Source organism: Heteronotia binoei, chromosome 17 (genome assembly GCF_032191835.1).
Source record: "Heteronotia binoei isolate CCM8104 ecotype False Entrance Well chromosome 17, APGP_CSIRO_Hbin_v1, whole genome shotgun sequence".
In the NCBI taxonomy this organism is placed as follows: Eukaryota; Metazoa; Chordata; class Lepidosauria; order Squamata; family Gekkonidae; genus Heteronotia; species Heteronotia binoei.
In genome coordinates, this window is record NC_083239.1 from 7,727,950 (window position 1) to 7,755,792 (window position 27,843).

Below are 27,843 nucleotides of genomic sequence, written 5' to 3' on the forward strand. Positions count from 1 at the left end.
GGGAGTTGGGGGCGTGGCTCTTGCTTCCTCCTCCCCTTTCCTCCAACGGCTTGTTGGGGGTTGCTTTCCGGCTCTGCACATTGCAGCTCCCGATTGGAGCCTCCTCGTTCGTCCTTCTCAAGGTAAATTGGCGCTTTTGGGGTTGGAGGTTGTTCTTCTCATTGGTCTTGCAGCCGCCTCTTCGCTCTCCTTTGCTCTGGCCCGGAGTCGTTGCAGACTGCGGGCGGTGTTGGGGAAGGTAAAACTCGCATGCTCTGGGGCCAGCGTGCAGCAGCCCCATTTGCAGCCTTGCGTTAAAAGACCCTCCTGCTGCTCTCTGAGGGTGGTGGGGGGGGAGAGAGTTCTTCTGAGCCTCCTCTGCTTAGCCTTAAACAGGATAAGGGCCGCTTAATTGGATTGCAAACCAAGAGGGGACTTGTGATGCCTTAAATAGGGGCGTCTGTGACATGGAGTGGCCTTTCTGTCAGGTGCTGCAGGTAGGTAGGTCCTCGTTTAGGAATGCAGTGGTCAGAGTGTTGGGCAAGGAGCTGGGAAATCTGGTGTGAATGCTCCCCTCTGCCATGGGTGAGCTTGGGCCAGTTCCTCTCAGCCTAGCCTACTTCGCAGGAGGAGATGAGAACAATGTACGGTAATCTGCTTTGGGTTTGGGGAGAAAGCTGGGGGTGTGAACCTATGGGTTTGTATTTTATTCGTGCGCACGCCTTAATGCAAAAAAAGGGAAACTTGTTTTTGGCTGTCCTGTATGCTGAATAACCTTTTAGCCCTCCTGTCTACATCCAAAAATTTTGAAATGCGACTGCAGGGAGTTTCTGGTTTTGTCTTTGCGTGTGTGATTTTTATACGCGATATGACACAGGCAGAAGAAAATGAATTCCATGAGCAGTCACCTGAGGTTTATTTATACTGTATTAGAGAAATAGTATATCTCTCTCTCTCAGCTTGACTTCGCAAACGAAGATTTAACGCAACCGAAGTCCACGTCTGCTGCAGGCTCGCTGGTGGCTGACAAGACCAGTGCGGGACAGGCAGGTCCGGCCACAGTGGCTGCAGGGAAAAGTCTGATTTGGGGTTGGTGCTGTAGCAGTGCGATTCTTCCTCGATCTCCTTTTTGTCCTCAAGACCAGCTATGCGTGCGTTCTCAAAGGAAGAGTCAGCCTGGTGGATGGTGTGCCTCCATGCTTTGCGATCTGAGGCTAGGTCAGACCACTGGTGATGGTTGATGTGACAGGTGCCAAGGGATTTCTTCAAGGAGTCCTTGTACCTCTTCTTTGGTGCCCCTCTATTTCGATGGCCGGTGGAAAGTTCGCCATACAGAGCAATCTTGGGAAGGCGGTGGTTTTCCATCTTAGAAATATGCCCTGCCCAGCGCAGCTGCGTCTTCAACAGCAGTGCTTCGATGCTTGTAACCTCCGCCCTCTTGAGGACTTCAGTGTTGGTCACAAAGTCACTCCAGTGGATGTTGAGGATGGTGCGAAGGCAGCGCTGATGAAAGCGCTCAAGGAGTCGCAGGTGATGATGGTATAAAACCCACGATTCGGAGCCGTAGATGAGGGTTGTCATCACAACCGCTTTGTAAACATTGATCTTTGTGCCTTTTTTCAGATGCTTGTTGCTCCACACTCTTTTGTGCAGTCGGCCAAATGCACGGTTTGCCTTTGCCAGCCTGTTGTCGATCTCCTTCTCAAGAAATAGTATCAGTGCCTATATAAAAGCTTACCCTGTCTTTCCAGCGGGGAACCAAAATGGCTTTCACTCTTCTCTGTTAAAAACATATAAACAAACAACATGGAAACCAGAGAAGAGGGCTGGGATTGAGGAGTCAGCCTGCCCCGCCCTCCCTGGGGAGTTGTGCGTGGCAGGAGTCGAAACCTTTGTAGGAAGCGGGGGGGGGGGGCACTGATTGGGTGTGGGAGGGGGGCCATGCCCAGAGCGGGAGGGGATTGGTGCGGTGATAACACGGCTCCCAAATGGGTTTGTGCGCTGCCAGCGTGTGCTTTCTGCTTCCACTAGTGCCTATGGGGTACACCAGCATTCCCGCACCGAAAGCTCTCTGGAAGTCGACCAGCGGCCACGCCCCTGGGTCGGCCCCCTCCCACGCTCGCCCTGCGCCTCTGCTGCACCCCAAGTGCGGCGCGGCAGTGCGCCGCCATCATCCCGCTGCGGCGGCCAGAGAGTGAGGCGCGCCCCATTTCCACTGGCATAGGTCTCCATACCGCCGGCGTAGCGGTAAGTCCGCTTCCACAGCGCTTTCAGCCCCCCGGATTGTGCTATAAATAATGCATTTTACATCTGGATTTTTGCTGTTCTTACGCTGTAAAAACCCAGATGTAAAGCATATTATTTAGTGAAGTGTGAACATATCACTAGTGTATACTGGTCCCTGGTTTGATAGTGTTGAATTAGCTCTTGAATTCCTGTGTAAATTTCATAATGTCTCTTCCTTTCCCTTCCCCCCATTCTAGTTCAGTTCAGAAGATTCTCTAGGGATAGTCTTGAAAGCCCAGTCTGAAATTCTGGAGTTGTTCTGGTTGTAATTCAACTATGGCTACCTGTGGAGGCACACTAAATGGATCCTCTAACAATGCAGAGGGTAAGTTTTTGTTTTGACTTCTATTTAGAATCCTATTTAGATTCTTTGTTAACAGTCCTATTGCTGTCTTCCTCCCTAGAAGCAGAAATACTGTGGATGTCTTACAACACAACTTTATTCAGAGTTGTGACACTCTTAACACCCGTGGTTTTGGTTACTAACTCTGGAGTAGTTATTGGGATAATTGTACGTAGGATTGCACTGTAAGATTCTCCAACTAATTGATAGCTTTGGATATCTTCCGTTTTCTAAGATTTCAGTTTCCCGTCTATTGATCAACTCATTCTTGTTATATATGGTCCTTGAGGTTTATTTTAACTGAGCTTAGGTTCTCCTTGGATGTTGCTCAGTGTTCAGTTGGCTATTGAGTATTGGCAGTAGAAAAGTTAGGGTAAATCTTTTGCAGGTCAAGGAACTGGACATGCCATTTCAGTAGAGTATAGAACTGCTCTGCATGTTTTCTGTGTACGGAAATGCAACACACTTATACTGGTAGAAAAAACACTGTATGAAGCTGCCCTGTAATTGCCACTGTTCAATCCTGTCAGGCTCCAAGTGAAGTTGCAAGGTTCACACCTGGCTGAGGTGTGATCTTCCCAGTGCACATATTCTCTGGGCATGTCCCATTGGCTTTAGTTAAGGGGTACAATGCTGTGTTTTGGTGTGTGTGTGTGTTGGTTCTCCAGAATGTACCAGGTCTTTCCTAGCTCTTCTGTCATGATAATTAGAAATGCTAGGAACGCGAGGTGAGACCTCACCCATGGAGGTGTGCACTCTGCCATTACAGCTCTCCTCTAGATACAGCTATGCCAAGTCAACTAATAAAGGAGTTAAACAGGGCTGCATTTATTTATTCTTTATTTAATCTTTTCCTTAATGATTTTGCACCAACTCTGTTTGGAACTGTTGGCCATAGACCTAAACTTGGTTCTACGCATGCATCCCTGTTACTATATGCAGATGACGCACTATTAATATCTCGCGAGTGAGTTTGAAGTGTCTTCTGAATCAGTGCCTTGACTATATTGCATCTAATAAGCTCCGACTTGAAGTATGAAAAATCAAAAATCCTTGGTTTTTTTCAAGATCCTGGAAATCATTTAAATGGGAATTAAATGGAAACCAAATGGAGCAGGTTGGACATTTTAAGTATTTAGGTATACATTTCCAATATAACGCATCTTGGATTGTTCATTGAAGGTCTTCAACCAAGGTCTTCTCAGCTTGAGAGAGCCGCTGCCCGTCTGAGAAAACAATACTGACTTTGATGGACTGAGGGTCTGATTCAGTATAAGGCAGCTTCATATGTTCATTCCCCTCAGCCTGAGACCCTGGAGAGCCGCTGCCAGTCTGAGAAGACAAGACTGGCTTTGATGGACCGAGGGTCTGATTCACTAGAAGGCAGCTTCTTATGTTCATTCCCCTCAGCTTGAGACCCTGGAGAGCCGCTGCCAGTCTGAGAAGACAAGACTGGCTTTGATGGACCGAGGGTCTGATTCAGTAGAAGGCAGCTTCATATGTTCATATGTTCAACATGGCTAAGTCTAGTGCCCTGGCTATTAAGTATCTTGATCCTATTCTTGAAAATAAGAAGGTCCTGTATATTTTGAATGATGTTTTTCCTGGCTTAACTGAGAAGGTTGCTTCATTTCTTCAACGTACCATAAAGATCTGACAAGACACAGTGACGTTTCGATGTTATATTTAAATTTCGTTCTTTCTGCTAGTCTGACAGTGATCTAATTTGCCTTAATTTATTCTGTACGCCATTAAAGGTTTTATTTTAGTTGTTTCTTACCCGCATAGAAAATGCCTTTTGCCTCTAAACAGTGCCATCGCATATAAATTAAATGTTCTTGAAGGAGTTTTAGGTTCGCTAGCTCATTGAATATTTTTGCCATATGTTGTTGTCTCGTCTACAGAGACTTGGACTAGGTGCATGTAGTAGCCTCATTCGTGTGATGAACAAAGTTGAGTCCTGTATTCCTTCTCACACAGGCAAATGGGTAGGACTGGCATGTTGATATGAGCTCATTGCCCTAAAATAAAAAAACAGTTACTCCAGACTTTAAATTCATTTTCAACTGTCTTTATCTTACACAAGAAGCATACATTTGTATAGTCATAACCAATTTTCTGGAAGGGAAGGAAAATAAGGTGCCGTGGTTAAGCTGCTGGTTAAGCTGTTTGTTCTTTTCATTGAAACCTGAGAGCTGCTAAGAATAACTTCACACTTCATCTAGTCTGATCTGGTGTTTCAGCGTCAGGATTTTCAGTCTCCTGCCCTGCTGTATTCCTTATGCTTGTTGGGAGGGACCTGAATCTGATTTTGGAGGAAATTTAATGCCAAACAGAATAGCAATTGTTTTCATTTTTTTAGGAAGCATTCAATTCTTTTGCTTCTCGGAGTAGCATCCAACTTTACTTACAAATCCGGCAGCAAGTGAGTTACAGGAGCTGGAGATGTAACCAAAGAGCTCCTGATTCTTAAGTAAGTCTCAGTGTTTATTTTCTAAAGTCAGCTTCAAGACTTGTGTACGAACAACTAGAAAGAGAACGAAACGTCTGGAAGGAAAACTTTCTCCAGTAGAACATGGCACTTGAGCCCAAAAGATTCTACAAACCATAACTAGAGTTTGTTACATGATCTGATTTCATCAAATTAAGATAATCCGGCTGTATGTCTGAATTCAATTATGACCAGAAAATATTTTGTATGTTAGCAGACAGCGAGCTTTGCTGGCACGTGGCCTTTCCTATTTGAAAGTATTTCTACGACATGCAAGACTTCTAGTTGATCAAGGGTACAGAAGAGTCACAGCAAAAGACAGGCTCGTGCAAAAAGAAAGTAATCTCGATTGTAATATTCTCCAATCTTTCTTTCTACAGGATTCTGCAATTCCAGTGACAGTTCATCCTTTCAGCCCATCAAAACCCAGGTGGCCATTCCTACAGCTCATGTTATGCCTTCCATGCTGGAGAGTCCTTCCTGCAAGCCCTGCACTGTGGATGAATCAAGAACATCTCTAGCTGTCCTGACTTCTTTCCTGCCTGGCCCGTCCAGTGACATGGCAGGGCTGGTGACAAACTGTAATGTTTCAAGGCACTCCCAGGAATTCCCCAGGAGCCATCTTCCGCTGTACCAGGCTTCACCGGAAAATGGTTTTGATCGCTCTCTGTTCCCTTCATCTGATCAAGCGAACACAGAAGACGCTGAGATATCTGGCAAGCTTGCTGAACACACTTTTAACCATTCTGCAGTTCTGGAAAGGCACGATCGTTCCTGGACCCAGCTCCAAATGTGCGATTCAAGTATCAGGGCTGCTGACCTAGAAAAAGAACCACCTGGAGTGCAGTTTGATTCTAAGCCTCCAACCGAGGCCAGCAAAATATGTGAAAAGCAGCTCTCTTTGGTGCCTAATCCTCCCATTACATTTCCCAGCCCAACACCTGCTCAGTCTCAAATGTGGACCCAGCAAAACTGTACACGACATTCGCATGAGAACTGTGCATTCAGCGCCTGGAAACAGCATTTGGATCGGGTTCGGCTGCAGCTAGATCAGATGCAGGTAAAAGGCCTTATTAAAACAGTCTGTGTTAGCTAAATCTTGCCTATATATATAAGTAGCTGTTTGCATCAGAATAAGACTTCTATTATCCATAGTTGAGTTTGGTTTTGGTTTCTGGTTGGTTTAAATAAATTGTGTATAACTAAGGTACTTGTATATTTTTTTCCTTGGCATGTATGTTGAAAGAGCACAATACTATTATAACATACTGCTTCTCTTAATGCTTAGGGAGGAGGATGAGAGTGCTACCTCTATATATAACACTTCACAGGCATTTGAGGGGAGATTAAGAGGAAGCGCACAGCGATACGGTTTTCGATAGATTCCAGTATTTAGACGTAGTTTATCTTGATTTCAGGGAGGCTTCTCTGAAATAATAAGAACTTAGTAAGGTTCCACATACTGTTCTTGACAAGCTGGTAAAAAGTGCTTTGGATCTTGTTACTGTTAGGTGGATCTGTAACTGGTTGATGTTGTTGCTGTTCAGTCGCACAGTCAAGTCTGACTCTTTGCGACTCCATAGACAAAGTCATGCCAGGGCCTCCTGTGTCTTCCACCATCCTCCAAAGTCTGCTCAAATTCATGTTTGTTACATCAGTAACACTGTCCAGCCATCTCATCTTTTGTCGTCCCCTTCTTCTTTTGCCTTCTGTCTTCCCTAGCATCAGGATTTTCTCCAGTGAGTGCTCCCTTCTCATTTGCTGGCCAAAGTATTTGAGCTTCAGCTTCAGCATCTGACCTTCCAGGGAACAGTCTGGGTTGATTTCCCTTAGGACTGACGGATTGGATCTTGCAGTCCAAGGGACTCTCAAGAGTCTTCCACAGCTCAAAAGCATCCATCTTTCTGCGCTTGGCCTTCCTTATGGTCCAGCTCTCACAGCCATACATTACTACTGGGAATACCATCGCTTTGACTATATGGACTTTTGTTGGCAGGGTGATGTCTCTGCTTTTTATTATACTGCCCAGGTTCGCCATAGCTGTCCTCCCAAGGAGCAAACGTCTTTTAATTTCATGGCTACAGTCACCATCTGCAGTGATCTTGGATCCCAGAAATGTGTAGTCTGTCACTACTTCCATGTCTTTCCCTTCTATTTTCCAAGGTGTGATGGAGCTGGATGCCATGATCTTAGTTTTTTTGATGTTGAGTTTCAAGCCTACTTTTGTGCTCTCCTCTTTTACCCTCAACAAGAGGTTCTTTAGGTCCTCCTCACTTTCTGCCATTAGAGTAGTGTCATCTGCATATCTGAGGTTGTTGTTTTTCCTGGCAATCTTAATTCCGGCTTGTGCTTCATCCAGGCCAGCATTCCGCATGATGTACTCTGCATATAAATTAAATAAGCAGGGTGGCAATATACACCCTTGTCAAACTCCTTTTCCTATTCTAAACCAATCAGTTGTTCCATATCCCATTCTGACGTTGCTTCTTGACCCTTATACAGGTTTCTCAGGAGACATGTGAGGTGGTCTGGTACTCCCATCTCTTTAAGGACTTGCCACAGTTTGTTGTGATCCACACAATCAAAGGCTTTAGCATAGTCCATGAAGCAGAAATAGACATTTTTTTGATACTCCCATGCTTTCTCCATAATCCATCGAATGTTGGCAATTTGATCGCTAGTTCTTCTACCTCTCTGAAACCCAGCTTGAACTTCTGGTAGTTCCCGATCGACATACTGCTGAAGCCTAGCTTGTAGGATCTTTAACATGACCTTGCTGGCATGTGAAATGAGTGCAAAGGTACGATAGTTTGAACATTCCTTGGCATTACCCTTCTTTGGGATTGGAATATAAACCGATCTTTTCCAATCCTGTGGCCACTGTTGTGTTTTCCAAATTTGTTGACATAATGTGTGCATCACTTTAACAAAAAAAAATACAGGATACACAGTAAGATATGGTACAAAAGGAGAAATCCCTGTGTAGCACAAAAACTGCTCTTTTACATTCGAGTAAAGATCATATTTTATCAGTGTTTATTAAAGGTACAGAAATCATTAAGTAATCACAAAATTCACTTGTAAAGAAAGCCACTATGTAAGCGGTGATAAAGCATTCATACTATAGTCCTTAATCAATGTTTGGACATAAAGTGCAAATTTTCCAAAAGCAATCTTGCAAGGTAGTCCTCACAGTGCATCAGTCACCGGAGAGAAAAAGCCTCAGATGTATCGGAGACTGGTTTCGGCTTCACGCCTTTATCAATCACTCGTCTTTTAGCACTTTACTGCTTGACAGCTTCTCCTGACACAACATAAAATATACAATAAAATACTCTGTCCAGTATTCATTTGCCATACATACCACATAACACTACTCAGAACAATATTTTTAAGTCAACGGGGACTCCAGTACAATTATTTACATTGGAGAATTCTCACCAAAGTTTATCGGCTGGAAGCGAGGATAAACTGAAATTGACCAGCGTCTACACTCTTAAAGTTACATTCACAATTGGTAACAGCTGTCAGAGTTACTTCATTTTAAAGGGATACAGAAAGTTATTTCGTAATGGTTATCATGTTACAACTCACAATATGGCAATGTTCTTTGACTAATGCATCCTATAGCAAGTACAAAGGGTAACTTTGATATATAACGTGTTACAAAGTCTAACACAAAATACAAACACAGTTCTAATTTTACTAAGCCAATACATTGCCAAGCTATAAGTGTAATTGACAACCCAAAACTATACTTTACAAAAAAACTGATAAGTCAAAGCTCTGATTAAGACCTGTTCGTTTCATTGTTTTTAATTTATGTATCCAGCGGCATTCACGTCTCAGTAAATGTTTTTGGATATCTGTTCTTCCAAAAGGATGGGCATCAAATTTTTCTAGCCCCAGGAAGGAAAAATCATTTGGGGCATGATGGGCATCAATGAAATGTTGGCAGAGGGGGGCATCTACTTTTTGGGTTTTTAAACGTGAGCAGTGCTCGCATATTCTTGTACGTATAGCCCTTATTGTAGAACCCACATATAGCCTGGAACATTGTATTAAATATACTGTCCTTTTACTCGCACATGTAGTCCAAGTATTTAGTTTTTTTCCGAAAGTGTGGCAAAATTAATTCATCAGTCTGCCACACTAACACTGATGTTGACTTGAATGTAAAAGAGCAGTTTTTGTGCTACACAGGGATTTCTCCTTTTGTACCATATCTTACTGCTTCACGGACCGTGCTAAAGCCTTTGATTGTGTGGATCACAACAAACTGTGGCAAGTCCTTAAAGAGATGGGAGTACCAGACCACCTCACATGCCTCCTGAGAAACCTGTATAAGGGTCAAGAAGCAACTGTCAGAACGGGATGTGGGACAACTGATTGGTTTAGAATAGGAAAAGGAGTTCGACAAGGATGTATATTGCCGCCCTGCTTATTTAATTTATATGCAGAGTACATCATGCGGAATGCTGGCCTGGATGAAGCACAAGCCGGAATTAAGATTGCCGGGAAAAACATCAACAACCTCAGATATGCAGATGACACTACTCTAATGGCAGAAAGTGAGGAGGACCTAAAGAACCTCTTGTTGAGGGTAAAAGAGGAGAGCACAAAAGTAGGCTTGAAACTCAACATCAAAAAAACTAAGATCATGGCCTCTGGCCCCATCACACCTTGGCAAATAGAAGGGGAAGACATGGAAGTAGTGATAGACTTCACATTTCTGGGATCCAAGATCTCTTGTCCTTCCCATTCTATTATTTTCCTCTATTGCTTTGCATTGTTCCTTCAGGAAGGCCTCCTTATCTCTCCTTGCTGTTCTCTGGAAATCTGCATTGAGTTGGGTGAATCTTTCCTTTTCACCTTTGCCTTTCACTTTCCTTCTTTCTTCAGCTATTTGTAAAGCCTCATCAGACAGCCACTTTGCTTTCTTGCATTTCTTTTTCTTTGGGATGATGCTGATTGCTGGCTTCTGTACAATGTCACAAACCTCCGTCCATAGTTCTTCAGGCACTCTGTCTATCAACTCTAGTTCCTTAAACCTATTCTTCACCTCCACTGTATATTCATAAGGGATGTGATCAAGGTCAAACCTGAATGGCCTAATGGCTTCGCCAGTTTTCTTCAGTTTAAGCCTGAATTTTGCGATGAGTAGCTCATGATCTGAGCCACAGTCAGCTCCAGGTCTTGTTTTTGCTGACTGTAAGGAGCTTCTCCATCTTTGACTGCAGAGTATTTAATCAATCTGATTTCTGTGTTGCCCATTAGGTGATGTCCATGTGTAGAGTCACTTTTTAGGTTGTTGGAAGAGGGTGTTCGCTATGACCAGCTTGTTCTCTTGACAAAACTCTATTAGCCTTTGCCCGGCTTCATTTTGTTCTCCAAGGCCAAACTTGCCAGTTGTTCCGGTCACCTTTTGACTTCCTACTTTGGCATTCCAGTCCCCTGTGATGAGGAGGACATCTTTTTTTGGTATTAATTCTAGAAGGTGTAGCTCTTCATAGAACTGGTCCACTTCAGTCTCTTCTGCATCAGTGGTTGGGGCATAGACTTGGATTACTGTGATATTGAATGGTTTGCCTTGGATACAGACCGAGATCATTCTGTCATTTTTGAGATTTTATCTCATTACTGCCTTCCTCACTCTCTTGTTAACTATAAAGGCCACACCATTTCTTCTACGGGACTCTTGGCCACAATAATAGATGTAGTGGTCCTCTGAGTTAAATTCACCCATTCCCGTCCATTTTAGTTCACTGATTCCCAAGATGTCGATGTTCAGTCTTGCCATCTCTTGTTTGACCACATCCAGCTTACCTTGATTCATAGATCTTACATTCCACGTTCCGATGCAGTATTGTTCTTTGCAGCATCGGACTGTTCTTTCACCATCAGACACATCCACAGCTGAGCATCCTTTTGGTTTTGGCCCAGCCGCTTCACTCTTTCTGTGGTTACTTGAACGTTCTTCCTCAGTAGCATATTGGGCACCTTCTGACCTGAGGGGCTCATTTTCCAGCGCTATATCTTTTAGCCTTTTGTTTCTGTTCATGGGGTTTTCTTGGCAAGGATACTGGAGTGGTTTGCCATTTTAATGATAGATTGCATTAAAAAAAAAGTGCTTGTGAATGGTTCCTCATCCTCTTGGAGAGGAGTGACGAGTGGAGTGGCTGAAGGATCTGTCCTGGAACCTGTTTTGTTCAACAGCTTTGTAAATGATTTGGATGAAGGAAGAGAGGGAATGCTTATTAAATTTGCAAACGATACTAAGTTGGGAGGGATAGCAAATACAGTAGAAGACAGACAGGAGGATCTTGATAGGCTGGAAAACTGGGCTAAAACAGATAACATGCACTCTGTTTTTAAGGTTTTAACTGTTTAAATATTTAATTGTTTTATACTTGAAATTGTTTAAATTTTATGTTTGATTAACTGTTGGAAGCCGCCCTGAGCCATTCGTGGGAAGGGCGGGATATAAATCCCGAATAAATAAATAAATAAATAAATTTTAATGGTGACAAATGTAACATTCCGCATTTAGGTAGGGAAAAATCAAATGTATCATTATAGGATGTGCAAATGTGCAAAAGGAGCTGGGGATCTTAGTGGACCATACACTGAACATGAGTCAGCAGTGTGATGCAGCAGCTAAAAAGGCAAATTCAATTTTGGGCTGTATCAGCAGAAGTATAGTCTCCAAATCACACAGAGCAATGGTATCGCTTTCCTGTGCTCTGGTTCGACCTCACCTAGAGTATTGCGTTCAGTTTTGGGCATCACAGTTTAAAATGGATATAGACAAGCTGGAAGTAGTGCTGATGCTAGGGTGCTGGTGCTGTGTTGGTACCTCAGGCAAGGCACACACCCCTGCCTCCAACTTTCTGCACCCCTTTCCTCCCCACCCCTACCTCAGCACACCCACCACCCCCATTGGGAAGCGCTGGACAGCTCCCCTCTGTTGCCAGCCTGCCTCCACTCCTCGGTGGCATCAGCAGCAAGAAGAGGCTTCTCCTGCCACTGACACAGTCAAAATTCTAAAAAAACAACTGTGTCAAAAATACAATTTACACATTTTACAAAATTTGATATAATACGTTGTGCAAATAGCATCCAAAAATCGTTCCGAAAGCATGAATCACATAGAGAGCATAAAGTCCCGAACCCAAATACAATTCTCAAGGATGACTCCAGAAATTTCCAAAAAGTCTATAGGGGGTATTGCTACTCAGAAGTAAATTCCAAACGGAGTCCTTCCACTCACGTCGGCTTCCGAAGCAGAAAATCTTGCCTTCGCGCAATCGCCGGCTTAAATCGCGTTCCACTGCATTTGCAGCTTCTTCACAAGCCAACTGTATAATAAGACCAAATGTGGCAGCAGTAATACAATAAAGAATAATCCAAATTAGACAAAATTAAACAATAAGCTATAACACATAATACAACCTGACAAAGGTCCTCAGACCGGCTTCTCTTAAACGCTCATATTGTATATTTCAATTGACAGCTTGACCACTCTAGAAAATCAACCTCCTAAAAGGACAGGTCACAGCTGGTAACAATTAAGCACTTAAAGGGGACCTCATATATTCACACACACATACCCCAAAGAACCTAAACTAAACATGAGAGATCATTACATTGGTTGAGACCGAAGGGCTCAATTGTGTTTGAGCGATGTATCCACCTCGCCTCCTTCTGCAACAGGATTTTTTGTATATCACCATCCTACAACTAGAAGCTTCTGCCTTTTGCAATACAAAGAATTTCAGGGATTCTAAATCATGGCCAGTTTCAATCTAATGTTGGAAAAGAGGAACGCCAGGAATTTGATGACGAACCCTTGAGATATGTTCTAAGAGGCGAGTCTTAACTGCCCCCCGAGAACATCCTACATAGATTTTTGAACATTCTCCACAAACCAAGGCATAAATAATGCCATATAGAGGATGGTTTAGAATTGTTTTCTTTTGCCCCAGAAAGTCATACCAGAATTAACGGGTTGAAATTAAATAAGAGTTTTTGACTAAACGTTAGGAAGAACTTCCTGACTGTTAGAGCGATTCCTCCGTGGAACAGGCTTCCTCAGGAGCTGGTGGGCTCTCCTTTGGATGTTTTCAAACAGAGGCTAGATGGCCATCTGACAGCAATGCTGATTCTGTGAATTAGGCAGATGATAAGGAGGGCAAGAAGGGTGCAGGGGTGGGGAGGTATTTGTGTAGTTCCTGCTGTGCAGAGGGTTGGATCGGGCGGTCCCTTCCAACTCTGATTCCAGGCATTATGGGCAGTAAGGGAGACTAGGCAGACAAGAAGGGAACTTGTGAGTTTTCTCTCCATCCATTGCAACTTTCTACCTCTCCACTGCCCTTTAAAAAAGCCTTGTGTATGGCATAGCAGCAGCTATGATCTTGTGACATCTTAGTTTCCTTTAAAAAAAAAAATCTGCTGTGTACATCTGTACACAAACTACTCTTTGGCATGGGGAGGTCTGCCAGATCTGCAGAAACATCTCATCCATACCATGTCCCCTGTGCTCATTACTTGATCTGCATAGTGGGACCAAGTTCAGAGTTAGATACTGTATTGTTCGATTGTATGCTTATTTAGAGTAAAGCTAGAGGAATCCCAAACTAAGGGGAATCACTGCAAACCCGAATAGGCACTGTAATTCTATACAGAGCTATTCTAGTCTAAATTCAGTGAATCCAACTGATGTAGGCTGGAGAATCTGCATAGTGTGCTCGTTTTCCTTATTTTTAAAATCATCTTGCTGTAATAGCCACACACCCGATATAATAGGAAACCATTTTGTTCCGTGAACTCGAGCAAAAGTTCTCATGAGGTTCATGTGACACACTGTTCTAAAATTATCCCCTACTCTGTCTTAAGTAATAAACAGAACGTTTGGATTTGAATCGGAAATAGTTGTATCGTATGGGATGAGTATTCTGTAAATCGGTAGGTTGAGAAGAATGCTAGGTGTAAAATGGCAGTGATTTTGCAATTGCCTTTGCAAGCTGAACCTTGTGCCTTGTCTGTCTGAATTTTGTGATTCCAGCTGCAAAATAAATCCACTTGCTACCATCCTCTAGTGAACAGCGCTTCTTCGCACTCTCTTGACCAGACGCAGTGGGTTGGTATTGTGAAAGCGAATGAGAATCTACTCAGAGAGAAAGAAATGCTTATTGACAGGTAGGAAACAGAAGCCTACAAGGTATCCCTTTGGATTTACTTATTTGTTTGAAACATTTTAATGCCATCTTTCCACCTGATCAAGGTCCCCAAGGTGGAGAACGTGAAAACAGTTAAATAATTAAAACTATAAAATAATTCAGTAAAACCAAGTAAACGTACAGCATCAGAACCTGGGGAAGAGGGTCAATAACCATTATTAGTGGCATGCCAAATGAAACCCAAAAAAAAATCACCTACTTGTGGTAGACACCGATAGAAGTGAATCTCCCAAAGTAGGAATTTCTAGAATTTTGGCGTGGAAGCAGGAAAGCCCTTTCCATTTCATGTTTGAAAAAATGTTTCTTCCTGAAAGCATAATTATTTTCATTAGATCATTGACCAGCTAGGGCAAATGACAGGTGCCTGCTAATTTCCTGAGATACAGTATGGGGGAGGAAACAACCATCCTTTTCAAAAGGGGGTGCTTCCTCCTTAGCCAAGATCAGAAAGCCATCAATGGGGGAGCTGTTTGCGGCCTATTCTGTAGGTGCTGGGTTTGCGAACATCTCGTCTGGCTGTCACCTGGGACAGTGAAGCTTTTGCTTTTAGGACTAGTTGTTTGTTTCCAGTGCCGGTAAGCAGATAAATCAAGGGAGAAGGATGTTAGAAAAGATCCTTTTTTCTCAAGTTACCCCTCATTATTCCCACCCACCACCCTTTGTTCCCATTTTTAGATTATAAACGCAATTTAAAGTTCTTTGCTAAAGGCAACCTTCTATCCTGTTTTCGGATATTCTATCAGTCTAGATATATCAGAGTCTAAATTTTGTGTTGGGGGGCCCTTCTGTTTTGAAGGCAAAGGCAGCACATTTTGCAGCTGGAGCAGAAGGTACGAGAAAGTGAGCTGCAGGTCCACAGTGCTCTCTTTGGCCCTCCCGCCCCTTATGGAGACATCTACTTGCTCAGAATGCAGGTAAGTGCAAACAAAATCTCTTACAGCAACAGTCTTGTCGGCACCAATGGTCTGTGAGTCACAACCATTTTTCTTGCTGGGCTGAAGCACAGCAGTGGGGCTGCTTCTCTATTTTCTGGAGGAGGGGGGGGGACACTTGCGAGCTACTGTGTTTCACTATATATCTTTTGCAGGAGTTGCAGCGGGAGAATGTATTCTTGCGTGCTCAGTTTACCGAAAAAACCGAATCGCTGAGTAAGGAAAAGATTGAACTGGAGAGGAAACTGGCCGCTTCAGAAGCAATTGAAAAGCAGATCCAGGAGTCTCATAGGGAGACAGTACAGAAGTATACAGCAGAGCTGAAGAAGCAAGAAGAAAGGGTAGGCTGCCTAAGCTAAACGCGCTAGAAGACTTTTCTGGTTTCTATTTAAAATCCTCGCTGAAGGAAGAGAAATGCCTTTTTGCAAACCTTTTCACGTGTGGAGGGTGGACACCGCGTTTTAATGCAGGGTAGTCAGAAATTGCCAGACTATTCAGAGCCTGCTTGCTTTTGCCTCCCGCATATTCTCTGTTGGGTGTGAAGCAGTGCTGCATTAAACCCTGTGGAGGCCCCTTAGGCAGTGAAAATCTTAAGGGGCCCTTGGAAATTACCTCAGAGTTGAAGCACCTGCCTTGCTGCCCACGGCCCCCGCTGCAGTCCGCAGACACCTTCTCAGAAGCCCCTTTGACAAAGCTGCGGGGGAGAGGCAGAGAGAGGCAAACTTGGCGATGACGCCAGCAGCAGCCGCACCAGGCAAGTCGGGCAAAGAACGGCTCAGTTGCTGGCTGGGTGTGCAGGCTGGGTGGGTTGCAAGCAGGGGGGAAAATGTGGGGGAAGCTGGCCCGGGCCCCCTAAAGGCGTGGGGACCCAAAGGCCAGTGCCTACTTGGCCTAATTGTTAATCCAGCCCTGGTGTGAAGAAGGGAATAGCTGCTTTGAGCACTTCATTTTGTATTATACTCAGTGCTCTGGCCGCTGTACATACAAGAGCCTCAAAGCAACACGCCGACATGTCATAAACTGTTGGTGTGGGAAATGAGAATGGCTTCTGTGTGGGGAACTGGGTGAATTAGGAAAGGAAACGGAGAGTGTCAAAACTATTGAAAATGGTTGCATTAGGGCCTCTTTGTTAAAACTCTGCTTTTCAACATAAAGCTATTTGTTCTGTGATAAGCACAAAAGTCCTTATTACCACATCTCGAAAGGAGTGGATTTTGACTTGGCTGGTGTGGTTTGCACCCGCGAGCCAACCTGTTCTCCATGCAAAGCTTGGCATATGATAGAAGTGTTAGTAGACGATCTCTTCATTCTGTCTTGGAGTGCTGTGCTTGACTGAAGGCCCAAATATATATTTCACCTGCTCCTGAAGGAAGTCAAGAACAGAGGTGGCGACGCACACTTTGGGCATCTGAACCTGATTTGATTTGTGTTCTTCTGTGTTGGAGAGTCACTGTCATACTGTTTTGTTGGTGCAGGTAAAGGCAAGAGACAAACACATTGAGCAGCTGAAGAAGAAATGCCAAAAAGAATCTGAGCAGAATCAGGAGAAACAGCAGCGAATAGAGACCTTGGAGCGCTACCTTGCTGATCTTCCTGTGTTGGAGGATCACCAGAAACAAAGTCAGCAGGTATAACGGAACCTCTTATAATGGAACCTCTTATAATGGAGAGCCAGTTTGGTGTAGTGGTTAAGTGTGCGGACTCTTATCTGGGAGAACCGGGTTTGATTCCCCACTCCTCCACTTGCACCTGCTGGCATGGCCTTGGGTCAGCCATAGCTCTGGCAGAGGTTGTCCTTGAAAGGGCAGCTGCTGTGAGAGCCCTCTCCAGCACCACCCACCTCACAGGGTGTCTGTTGTGGGGGAGGAAGGGAAAGGAGATTGTGAGCCACTCTGAGACTCTTCGGAGTGGAGGGCGGGATATAAATCCAATATCTTCATCTACCTCACAGGGTGTCTGTTGTGGGGGAGGAAGGGAAAGGAGATTGTGAGCCACTCTGAGACTCTTCGGAGTGGAGGGCGGGATAGAAATCCAATATCTTCATCTACCTCACAGGGTGTCTGTTGTGGGGGAGGAAGGGAAAGGAGATTGTGAGCCGCTCTGAGACTCTTCGGAGTGGAGGGCGGGATAGAAATCCAATATCTTCATCTACCTCACAGGGTGTCTGTTGTGGGGGAGGAAGGGAAAGGAGATTGTGAGCCGCTCTGAGACTCTTCGGAGTGGAGGGCGGGATAGAAATCCAATATCTTCATCTACCTCACAGGGTGTCTGTTGTGGGGGAGGAAGGGAAAGGAGATTGTGAGCCGCTCTGAGACTCTTCGGAGTGGAGGGCAGGATATAAATCCAAATCATCTTCTTCCTCTTCTTCTTGATCTAAGGAAGGTTTTTCAGCATAACCGTGGGTGGGTGTGGTTAACTGGCATTTGACTGGTATGGAAACACCATGATCTAGGTTGTTTGCAGTTCTTCAGGTGGATGTAGTAGCTTCTGCAATATAGTTGTATCATGTGGCCTCCCATCATACCCTGGTTGGTTCTGGAGTTCTCTCTCCCCTCTTCCCAGTTAAAAGAATCTCAGCAGACAGTTGCAGTCTTGCAGGAAACCATGACTGCCCTTAAGAAGGAACTTGGGGGTGTCCGTGCCAGTTGCAGAGAGAATGAATTGCAGCTAGAAATGCAGAAACACAAAGAGATGGAACTGCTCTCCACTGTGCACAGGTAACGTTTCTTGGGGATGGAGGATGGGAGGCAGAGGGAAATGAGAGAATACTGCCTCGCAGTGCCATTTAGAGATCTTACGTTGTATTGCACTTTTGGCAGTGAAGCCTCACCACTAGCAGCATGTATGTTAGAGGGGGCTGTGACTCAGTGGCAGGACATCTGCTTGGCATGCAGAAGGCTCCAGGTTCAGACCTCAACATCTCTAGTTAAAATGTTCAGGAAGTAGCTGAGGGGAAAGATTGCTGCTTGAGACCCTGGACAGCACTGCTAGTCAGAGTAGAAAATATTGACTTCAGTAGTCCAATGATCTGAGTTGGTAGAAGGCACCTTTTTGTGCTCAGAGATAGCAAGCGTTGTCAGGTGCTGGGAAAGAGGAGAGGGATGGAGAAAAGTGATCGGTAGGGGAGAGAGTAACCTTACAGAAGGCTGTAGGGAGGGGGAAAGAATGGAATTCAGGGTTAGGATCATGCTTACAGAAGAGGGAGGGATAAGCGAAAGATGTCTTGGTGTGTTTTCCAACCAACAGCCTCTCTAAAGCATCATTCCTCTACGTAGTATGTATTTTGTACTTCCAAGAGAGTGGGCAAAGCCACTACCCGGTGAAGCTTGTGGTTGGCAGGTTGTTAGCACCTTGAAATGGCCACCAGAGGAACAGTAACCTCATGCCAGGAGGGAAGTAAATGCAGCTCTTTGGGTTGATGGAAGTTGTGAATGTGGCTCTTTATGAACAGCAGAGTGATTAACACTGGCACAGATATTAGCCAAAGTATTGACTCATGCACTACTGGTGAGTTTGTATTGCTTCACTGATGGTGTTATCTTTTAAAGCTTTTAATGATTGTAACCCAAATTATAGCGAGCATTTTGACATCCAGGCTAGTCAAATAGCGAGCATTTTAGCCCGGGAACCAGAGGAGCTCATGATACAGAGTTTGAGGGTGATATTGAGGGCTAAGCTAGACGCAAGAGCAACGGATCCATGTGTTCAAACCTGTATCCATTGCACTTCTATAGAAAGCCAAGTGGATAGGGGTCTAATCATAATAGCATAAGAAGGCATGAAGAACCAGCCTTTGCTTTCCCAGGTGCATTTTTCCTTATCTGGGCTTTTATGGAAGAAAAGCAAATGGGGAAAGAGCTGCCAGGTAGCAAGGGGAGGGCTCCGCGCTTCAATTCCATGCACTGCTCTTTTAAAATACAAAGTACTTCTGTTGCTGTTGGCTTTAGCTTGGTCCTTAGCAGAAGCTTTGTAGAATTTTACATAGGGAGTTACTGTTAAAGTTCTGGTTGTCCTGTGGAACTTTTCCTGCACTGGAGGTCCCGGCCACTAGGTAGGAGTAAGTCTCAGCAACCAGAGGGTCTCACAGCAGGGTCCATAGGTCACAGTCCAACATCAAAGGCCAGATACAAAGGCCAATACAAGGTCAGAAAGCAGTCCAGAACGCACGTTCCAAAGGCAGGATCCGAAAGCAGGCCAAGGGTCAAGTAATACAGTCCCATGAATTGATCTTGAGAGGGTCAGACAAATAGTGGACCCACCAGCAAGGCATCGATCCCATGCTGGCGGTAGTCTCACTGTAGCCTTATATATGGTGTTTCCCTACAGATTAGACTTCTCCCATTAAAGCTCTTCTCCACAAACAGAATTAGCTTCTTTACTCATGACGTATTGTGGGGGCCAGATCCTGCGACGACTTGTTGGCTTCTCCTGGCATTCCATCAGCAGAGAGGAGGCCTCGGACTGCCACTTTCGCCCGGTTCAAGCCTTAGACCTTGCTCTTCACCTTCTCTGCTCCTGGAGTCCTTCAGGAGTGTAGTGGGTCTGGCAGTGGAGGGGTCCATGCTGGAACCTCCTAGCTTGAGTGTCCTCGTGGCTCAGGGGGTGGCGCTGGTCCTAACTGAAGGTCCCTTTGGGGAGGCTCTGAGGCATCAGATTCACAGAGAGTATCTGGGGAGGCTCTGAGGCATCAGATTCACAGAGAGTATCTGGGGAGGCTCTGAGGCATCAGATTCACAGAGAGTATCTGGGGAGGCTCTGAGGCATCAGATTCACAGAGAGTATCTGGGGAGGCTCTGAGGCATCAGATTCACAGAGAGTATCTGGGGAGGCTCTGAGGCATCAGATTCACAGAGAGTATCTGGGGAGGCTCTGAGGCATCAGATTCACAGAGAGTATCTGGGGAGGCTCTGAGGCATCAGATTCACAGAGAGTATCTGGGGAGGCTCTGAGGCATCAGATTCACAGAGAGTATCTGGGGAGGCTCTGAGGCATCAGATTCACAGAGAGTATCTGGGGAGGCTCTGAGGCATCAGATTCACAGAGAGTATCTGAGGAGGCTCTGAGGCATCAGATTCACAGAGAGTATCTGGGGAGGCTCTGAGGCATCAGATTCACAGAGAGTACCTGGGGAGGCTCTGAGGCATCAGATTCACAGAGAGTATCTGGGGAGGCTCTGAGGCATCAGATTCACAGAGAGTATCTGCCAAGGCAGGGATGTCCTCCTCCTCCTTTAATGAGATCTCATCTTCCCACACTGAACCAGGGTGGTCCTTGACAGCGGAAGAGGGATGAGGCAAACCTAGCAAAAAAGGTCCAGCTCTTCTCTCATTTTATAGAGTAGTCACTCAGTTAAACATGCAGTAATGGTTGGAGTTTCTTGTGTGTTTTCGGACTGAAGGATTTCTTGTCATTCTACATTTCTGGGAAGATTGTTGCTCGCAGAACCCAGCCTCAAAGGTTGAGCTTACTGAGTTCACTCAGTTCAGTGGCTGTACCCTATTTTCTCAGTTTACAAGATAAGATGCAGTGTGGGAAGACGTCATCGGCAGAAGAATATGCCCAGGAGCTGGAGAAAAGGAAACAAGAGAAGGATTCTCTGCAAAAAGAACGCAATCTCCTCAGGAAGGTAGCTCTAGAACAAGCGTGAAATTGGAAGATGGAAGGGGGCTGTTGATCTCCAGTATCTTTCTTCCTCCCCCCCCCCCCACACTCTGCTCGAAGCATCATAGCTGAAATCTCTCAACTCTGCATGCTCTGCACCTGAGTAATTCCCACAAGTATGCCAGTTCTGTATTCTTGTGACCAATCAGGTTCCAAGGAAATAATAATTTCTGAGGAGTTCCCAGGGATGTTGTGCGAAAGAGAGAACCATCACACCGTTTCACTAGACTTTAGCACTATGTTATAGCCATTACTGAAAAAAGTGCACATGGTCTCTCTTCAGGTAATTCAAACATTTTAATTTTTTTAAAGCAAGTGTACATCTAGATAATCATTAACCATTTTCCCACACAGCTTACCTCGGAGTGACGTCCCTCTTCACCGTGCAGCGTCTGCTCGGATTTCCCACCATCTTCTCCGCAGAAGCAGGAAGTGCCGGGGCTTCTGCATCGCAAATGTAAATCGCTAAAACCCAGTTTATGTTAGCGACGCAAAAGCCGCGGTCTCTTCCTGCTTCTGCGGAGCAGAAGGTGGGAAATCCGAGCAGATGCTGCGCGGTGAAGAGGGACGTCACTCCGAGGTAAGCTGTGTGGGGAAACGGTTATAGCGAACACCTTTTTTTCATGTATTTCGCTTGATTTCAGATTGTAGACAATCAAAAGAAGAAAATGGATCAGTTGTCCTCACAAGTGATGGTGAGTGGTTCTTGTTGGCAGATCAGATATTTGGTTTGAATGTTGCAGCATCACCTGTGCAATAACCTGAACTCATGTCTCCCCATGATTAACACCAGGACCTGGAGAAACAGATTATTCAAGAGGAAGGCACAGGACAGGCACTGAGAATGGAAGCCATGAGGCAAGAGAGTACACTGCAGCAGCTTCGCTTGGCTGTGAAAGAGGTAATGTCCTTTTGCACTGCTTCTCTGTGTCACTTTGATCAGTCCTTCAGGGCAGCATTTGAATGCTGTGGCCTCTTGATGTGTTCAGATATTGTATTGTTTCTTGTTCTAACGAGCTGTGGTTTGTGCACTAAGCACTTTCAGGTTATTGGTACTGCCGAGTCCCATAATCCTTTTAGCAGAATGGGGTATTGCTTCTGTAGCTGTGGTACACTGAATCTGCCGCAAACTGGTTTTTCCATTCTGCTTCAGTGGGAACGCAGAAAACATTGTGCTATAGAAGGAGGCTGAGTGGAGAGCCGCTGGGTCTCCTACTGGCGATACAGCCAGCTAACTGCTTTTCTGCTGTCTTGGTGCTAGTTACCAGTAGTCTACTTTGTGAATCTGGTCTTTATGCTTTGAAAAGCTTTGGCATTCTTAGATGGCTCAAATACACCCAAACAGTAGTCTAGGTAAATAACATAAAAAGGAACAGTTAAGCTCCGTCTCTCTGCATAAGGCAACAGAGTTGATGTTCCCTAACTAGTTAGGATTCTTGATAAACCATGCCTTTGTCCCCCTAGCTTCCCCGTCCTCCAGCTCCCTACAGTTAGCATCTGAAGGCCAGTAGCGAAGACCATTCCATCTTATCTTGCTTTCCCTTCTTAGAACTAGCTATTCTTAAATGCTTGAATCACAGAATCCCGCAGCCTGCACAGAAACAAATCTTTATCATAACCGAAGGAGAACTCAATGAATCGAAAGCTTTACAGAGCATCTGTGATTGCACCAAAGGGCCCTTAGAACTAGAATCGTAAAGGCTTGGGGTTGGTGGGGTGGAAAGAATAATTGGAAAACAAAATGAACTTTTCTCCTGTGAAACACCTTCTCTTTTGGAATGAGTGGAATACTTTTTACGGCAAAGTTTTAATCTCTCAACATTTGTAGTAAGAAGCCTTTTATGTAAGTTTTTATCTGCAACATCAGGCAACGATAATTCCTGGCCAGTCAGTAGACAGGTTCATAGCTTCAGCATGCAAATCCCAGTGAGCCGGTTTGGTGTAGCGGAGAGCCGGTTTGGTGTAGTGGTTAAGTGTGCGGACTCTTATCTGGGAGAACCGGGTTTGATTCCCCACTCCTCCACTTGCACCTGCTAGCATGGCCTTGGGTCAGCCATAGCTCTGGCAGAGGTTGTCCTTGAAAGGGCAGCTGCTGTGAGAGCCCTCTCCAGCCCCACCCACCTCACAGGGTGTCTGTTGTGGGGGAGGGAGGTAAAGGAGATTGTGAGCCGCTCTCAGACTCTTCGGAGTGGAGGGCGGGATATAAATCCAATATCATCATCTTCTTCTTCTTCTTCAGTGTTGCTGTCGTCATGAAATAAGAATATAGTGGTGGGTTTTGCTCATAGATTGCTGCTTGCCTTACTCTGTAGGAACCTTTAACACTGAAACATCTGTATTTAGGTCGTATAAGGTGCATTGATTTGCACCTCTTGTTCTCTCCAGTATGGGTATATATGCCTACAGAAAATAAAGGCTTTAATGCTTCTCCAGCGAAAAAAAAAAATCATTCTTCTTTTCCTGAAAAACACTGAGGAAAATATGTGATGTTGCCATTATGGCATCCAATTTTCTGGGAAATCTCTGCTTGGAACAAGTTTTTCTTTCACACATTTATGTACAAAAATATTATATACCGCATCTACAACCCACGGCTCCTAGGGTGGGTTGCAGTACAGAATGGAAAATAGCTATATAGGGCTGGCTTTAACTACCGCTACATCATGCGCACTCAGCATCCACTCCCCCCAATCTATGTCATTTTAGTATGGCTAAAATTGAGATCACGTCGTTTGCAATCTAAGGTTTTATAGGACAGCATTAGAATGTGAACACTGCTCAAATTTAGTCGTGGAATAGATTCAGGTGGATAGCCATGTTGCTTTGAAGAGCCAGTTTGGTGTAGTGGTTAAGTGTGCGGACTCTTATCTGGGAGAACCGGGTTTGATTCCCCACTCCTCCACTTGCACCTGCTGGAATGGCCTTGGGTCAGCCATAGCTCTTGCAGAAGTTGTCCTTGAAAGGGCAGCTGCTGGGAGAGCCCTCTCCAGCCCCACCCACCTCACAGGGTGTTTGTTGTGGGGGAGGAAGGTAAAGGAGATTGTGAGCCGCTCTGAGACTCTTTGGAGTGGAGGGCGGGATATAAATCCAATATCTTCTTCTTCTTCTTCTTGAAGCGATAGAACAAAGCGGGAGTCCAGTACCTTTAAGACCAACAAAGTTGACTTCACTGTAATTAACCCTTTCTGGCAACTACCCCCTACCTATATGGAAGACTTGAGGAAGCCTGTTTCAATGTAGCTGAAGAAGTGTGCATGCGCATGAAAGCTTATACCCAGAAGTAAACTCAGTTGGTCTTAAAAATGGCCCTGGACTCAAAAAATAGCTGTGAAATGTTGGTATAACACTAGGTGGCAATAGAGAGCTCAACATTTGACTATAATGCTCCCCCTTCTATACATCCTTTTCTTCAGTTGTCTGCACAGAACCAGAAACTGATTGAACAGAACCTGACTCTCCACGAGCGCTTCCGACAGGTTGAAACAAGCCAGCAGCTTCCTGGTGAGATTGCCCGCTTTGCCGAAGAGCTGCACAAGGAGCTGGCCATCTGCTTGGAGGACCTGCAGTCTATCTACAGCGTTGTGACCCAGGGGACTCAAGGGAAGGATCCCAATTTGTCTATGCTGTTAGGCATTCACTGTAAGTAATTCTTAGGTCCTTATGAACATGAACATATGAAGCTGCCTTCTACTGAATCAGACTCTGGGTCCATCAAAGTCAGTATTGTCTTCTCAGACTGGCAGCGGCTCTCCAGGGTCTCAAGCTGAGGTTTTTCACACCTATTTGACTGGACCCTTTTTTGGAGATGCTAGGGATTGAACCTGGGACCTTCTGCTTCCCAAGCAGATGCTCTACCAATGAGCCACAGCCCCATTCATGGCTCTCCAGGGTCTCAAGCTGAGGTTTTTCACACCTTTGCCTGGACCCTTTTTTGGAGATGCCAGGTATTGAACCTGGGGCCTTCTGCTTCCCAAGCAGTTGCTCTACCACTGAGCCACCATCCCTCCCCTGCTCTCCAGGGTCTCAAGCTGAGGTTTTTCACACCTATTTGCCTGGACCCTTTTAGTTGGAGATGCTGGGGATTGAACCTGGGACCTTCTGTTTCCCAAGCAGATGCTCTACCACTGAGCCACCGTCCCTCCCCTTCTGATGCAGGAAACTGGATCAAGACACTGTTTTAGGGGACCTTCGCTTTCTTAGTTGCTATTCAGATTTTAGTGGCCAGAGGGGTTTAGAAGAACTTTATATCCTTGGAGGGTTTTTTTCCTTGATGACTTACTAAATGGCATTTCTGTGAATAAAATTTGGCCAATGCAAGTATAGACTTAGCTTGCAATACTCCCAAGTTTTACTTTTTGCAGGACTTGGTGATTGTCCTTGAATTTTTGGCCACCGATGTTTTGTGCTCCTCTTGCTGGCTTCTGAGCCATCTGTAGACCAAAATGTGTCCACAACACTGTGCTGTTTCGATCTCTAGTGCTTGTCTTAAATGGAGCCCAGAAAGGTGTTTATCTGTAAAGTAGCCCTGTAGCTAATCTGTGGCTTTCTCTCTCTGTGTGTGTGGTCTGTGCCTTCACAGCTGTGCAGTGCTCCGTTAAAGAACAGGGTGACTTGTTGAAGCCAGGCATGCTTGCAAAGAAGCTGGAGGATGTCAGACAGCTGCACAAGGAGATTGAGGATTTGCGGACTGCTCTCTGTGACCGATATGCTCAGGACATGGGGGATAACTGTGTCACGCAGTGAAGAGGAAAATACAGGATCTGAGGACTAAGACTGATTGAAGCTGCTGCAGGAGGGGATTCAGAAACTCCTTAAATCATTTCTGCTTGCATGTCAGGTGAAGCCTATTTCCCACAGCTGAGGATCTGAGCATTTCTTGTGCCATGATGAATATCGATGTGTCTTCTAACAAGTTCGCTTTGGCAGCCTTGAGAGAAATCCTGAAGGTTTGCTTACTATATCTGGTTCAGATACCGGGTGAGTCGTTCAATAGCTCCTTCTTCTATCGACTGCAGTTCTAGGGCTGCGTTGCACAGGGCAAGTTCTTCTACATTCTCGCTGCTATGTGTCCTCCTCAGCCAGGTGTCTGTTGTCTGATGGAGAAATATCGGGGTTCGTGGAAATGGCCAACGGTCCAGTGTGCTGCGTTTTCCTTACCCAGTTGTAGGCATGTATGTGGTTAAGGGCACATGGTAGCTCTCTGCAGAAAAGTGGATTAGTTTGTCTGGCTAGCTGCCTTTGTACAAATGTGTTGCACAAAAAGTATGTCCGTGAGGAAAATGCATGCCAGCAGCTCCAGATACTTAAAGAGATTTCCAATAAAACATTTAATTCAGTTCTAAAGTTCTCAGGTTTGAAAGGAACCAGCAAGAAGTCTTGATGATACACTGTAGCTGTCTGATTCCTTGCTCATTTAATGGGTTCGTAACTAGAAGCCTTATAACCAAATCTTTGTCTTCACTTGCCTAATTGCAGGGCAGCAGGGAAGTATGATCTGTACAGTTGCGCAAGTTAACAGACTGTGCAGGTGCTCCTTTACCTAAGTCCAAACTTGCTACTCTGGAGTGTGGATTTTCACACAGATGTGCCTTTTAAAAAGAATACACACCGACAAATTCGCCTACATGGCAGTAGCCACCACTTCCCCCCCCCCCCCCCTCTGAGTAGCTCCTGGGATGCTTTCTAGCCATCATGCAACTTTGCCTTTCAGACTAAAATTTATACTGATTTCCATGAAAGACAGGCTGGTGGAATTCTGCTGCTTAATCATTGACTGAGCTGCTGTAAAAATCTAGGAGATGAGGTGGTATAGAAAGTAGGTGGGAAGGCTCAGTGTGGCCTTACATGAGGAACACTACGTGCATAAGGAAAATTTGTACCCTGGGAGAAAGCTAAGGTAGGTCTTTTCTCCGTGACCTGCTGCTGTTCCACAGGGTTTTGTTTTTTTTGTGGGGGAGGATGTGAGGGGGAGAGACTTTTAGCCACGCAGCAGTTCCCTCAACCTTCTGAAGCAATACATATACAAATATTGTAATCTGTTTCTCTACCCTCAGTTTCGGAATATCTGCACATCTCTAATTTGAGCTTCAGAGACCACCTGACACATGGCTGTTGATAAAAGTACCATGAGTTGAAAAGGGGGAACTTGGTCATTGGGTTTACTTGCAGTGTATTTAAGCCTCCTGTGAGCCTTTAGGGAGCAAAGACATACGAACACGTTCTGAACATCTAGAAAGTGGGGCCCTGTGAGTCTGTTTGAAGGTTAAATCTATTCGGATTTTCAAATCAAGTACAGAAAAGAACTTTCCCAGGCCCTAGTCATTTACAAAAGATCCTTTCTGTGTTAGACCAAAGTCAGAAGATCCATCCCGAGGCGGTCTTAACAATTCAAATCACTTTAAACGGTTTAAAAATAATTTGAGATATAGCTTAAGCTTCAGTGTGGTACTGAATGTTGAAGTATTTTTTGTAAAAGTTGCCTGAATAGCACTTGCTTTGTGAGAACTTCCAGTGCTGTTATTACCTAAGCAAAATTCTTCCAGAGTAAAATTAAATGCCAAATTGCCATAAGTTTGCAGAAATGTGGTATATAGTCTTTTAATAACCTTTGCCTCCTCAGTGCTGGTTCCAGAATGGGAAGGGACTCTTTAACTATAAATAAGCCAAGGGCCTTTGTTGCTTGGTTTTTGTAATATTTGACAGAGCTTGTCTGCATACATGCAAATCCTCAGGTATACAATTTTAAATGCTGTCGTGCTTGCATCTCTTGTGCAACGCATTTTCCTTGCATTGTGTACATAATATTTTTTTAAATAAAAGTGGATTTTCTTGTTTTCGAAAGGTGTGTCATCCAAGTGGAGGAAGTACTTTATCGCGTCTTGATCTAGAGTTGTGCTTTGCCCTGCTCAATTG

At 44.8% G+C, this 27,843-nt stretch overlaps 1 protein-coding gene across 2 annotated transcripts; it reads left to right on the plus strand.

Annotated features, from left to right (window-relative positions):
* On the plus strand, window positions 1–27,771 carry CEP85 (centrosomal protein 85). 2 transcript variants are annotated; one of them, XM_060257475.1, is made up of 13 exons: window positions 1–122; window positions 2,463–2,590; window positions 5,480–6,159; window positions 14,164–14,297; window positions 15,135–15,252; window positions 15,426–15,611; window positions 16,746–16,898; window positions 17,833–17,987; window positions 20,779–20,896; window positions 21,576–21,626; window positions 21,725–21,832; window positions 24,345–24,570; window positions 25,511–27,771. In XM_060257475.1, the coding sequence occupies exons 2-13, from the start codon at window positions 2,542–2,544 to the stop codon at window positions 25,672–25,674; spliced, it is 2,142 nt and encodes a 713-aa protein (XP_060113458.1). In that variant the 5' UTR covers window positions 1–122; window positions 2,463–2,541; the 3' UTR covers window positions 25,675–27,771. The 2 variants fall into 2 exon arrangements, with proteins under 2 accessions (XP_060113458.1, XP_060113459.1); XM_060257476.1 differs by having other exon boundaries at window positions 121–476.
* Window positions 27,772–27,843: the final 72 nt, after the last annotated feature.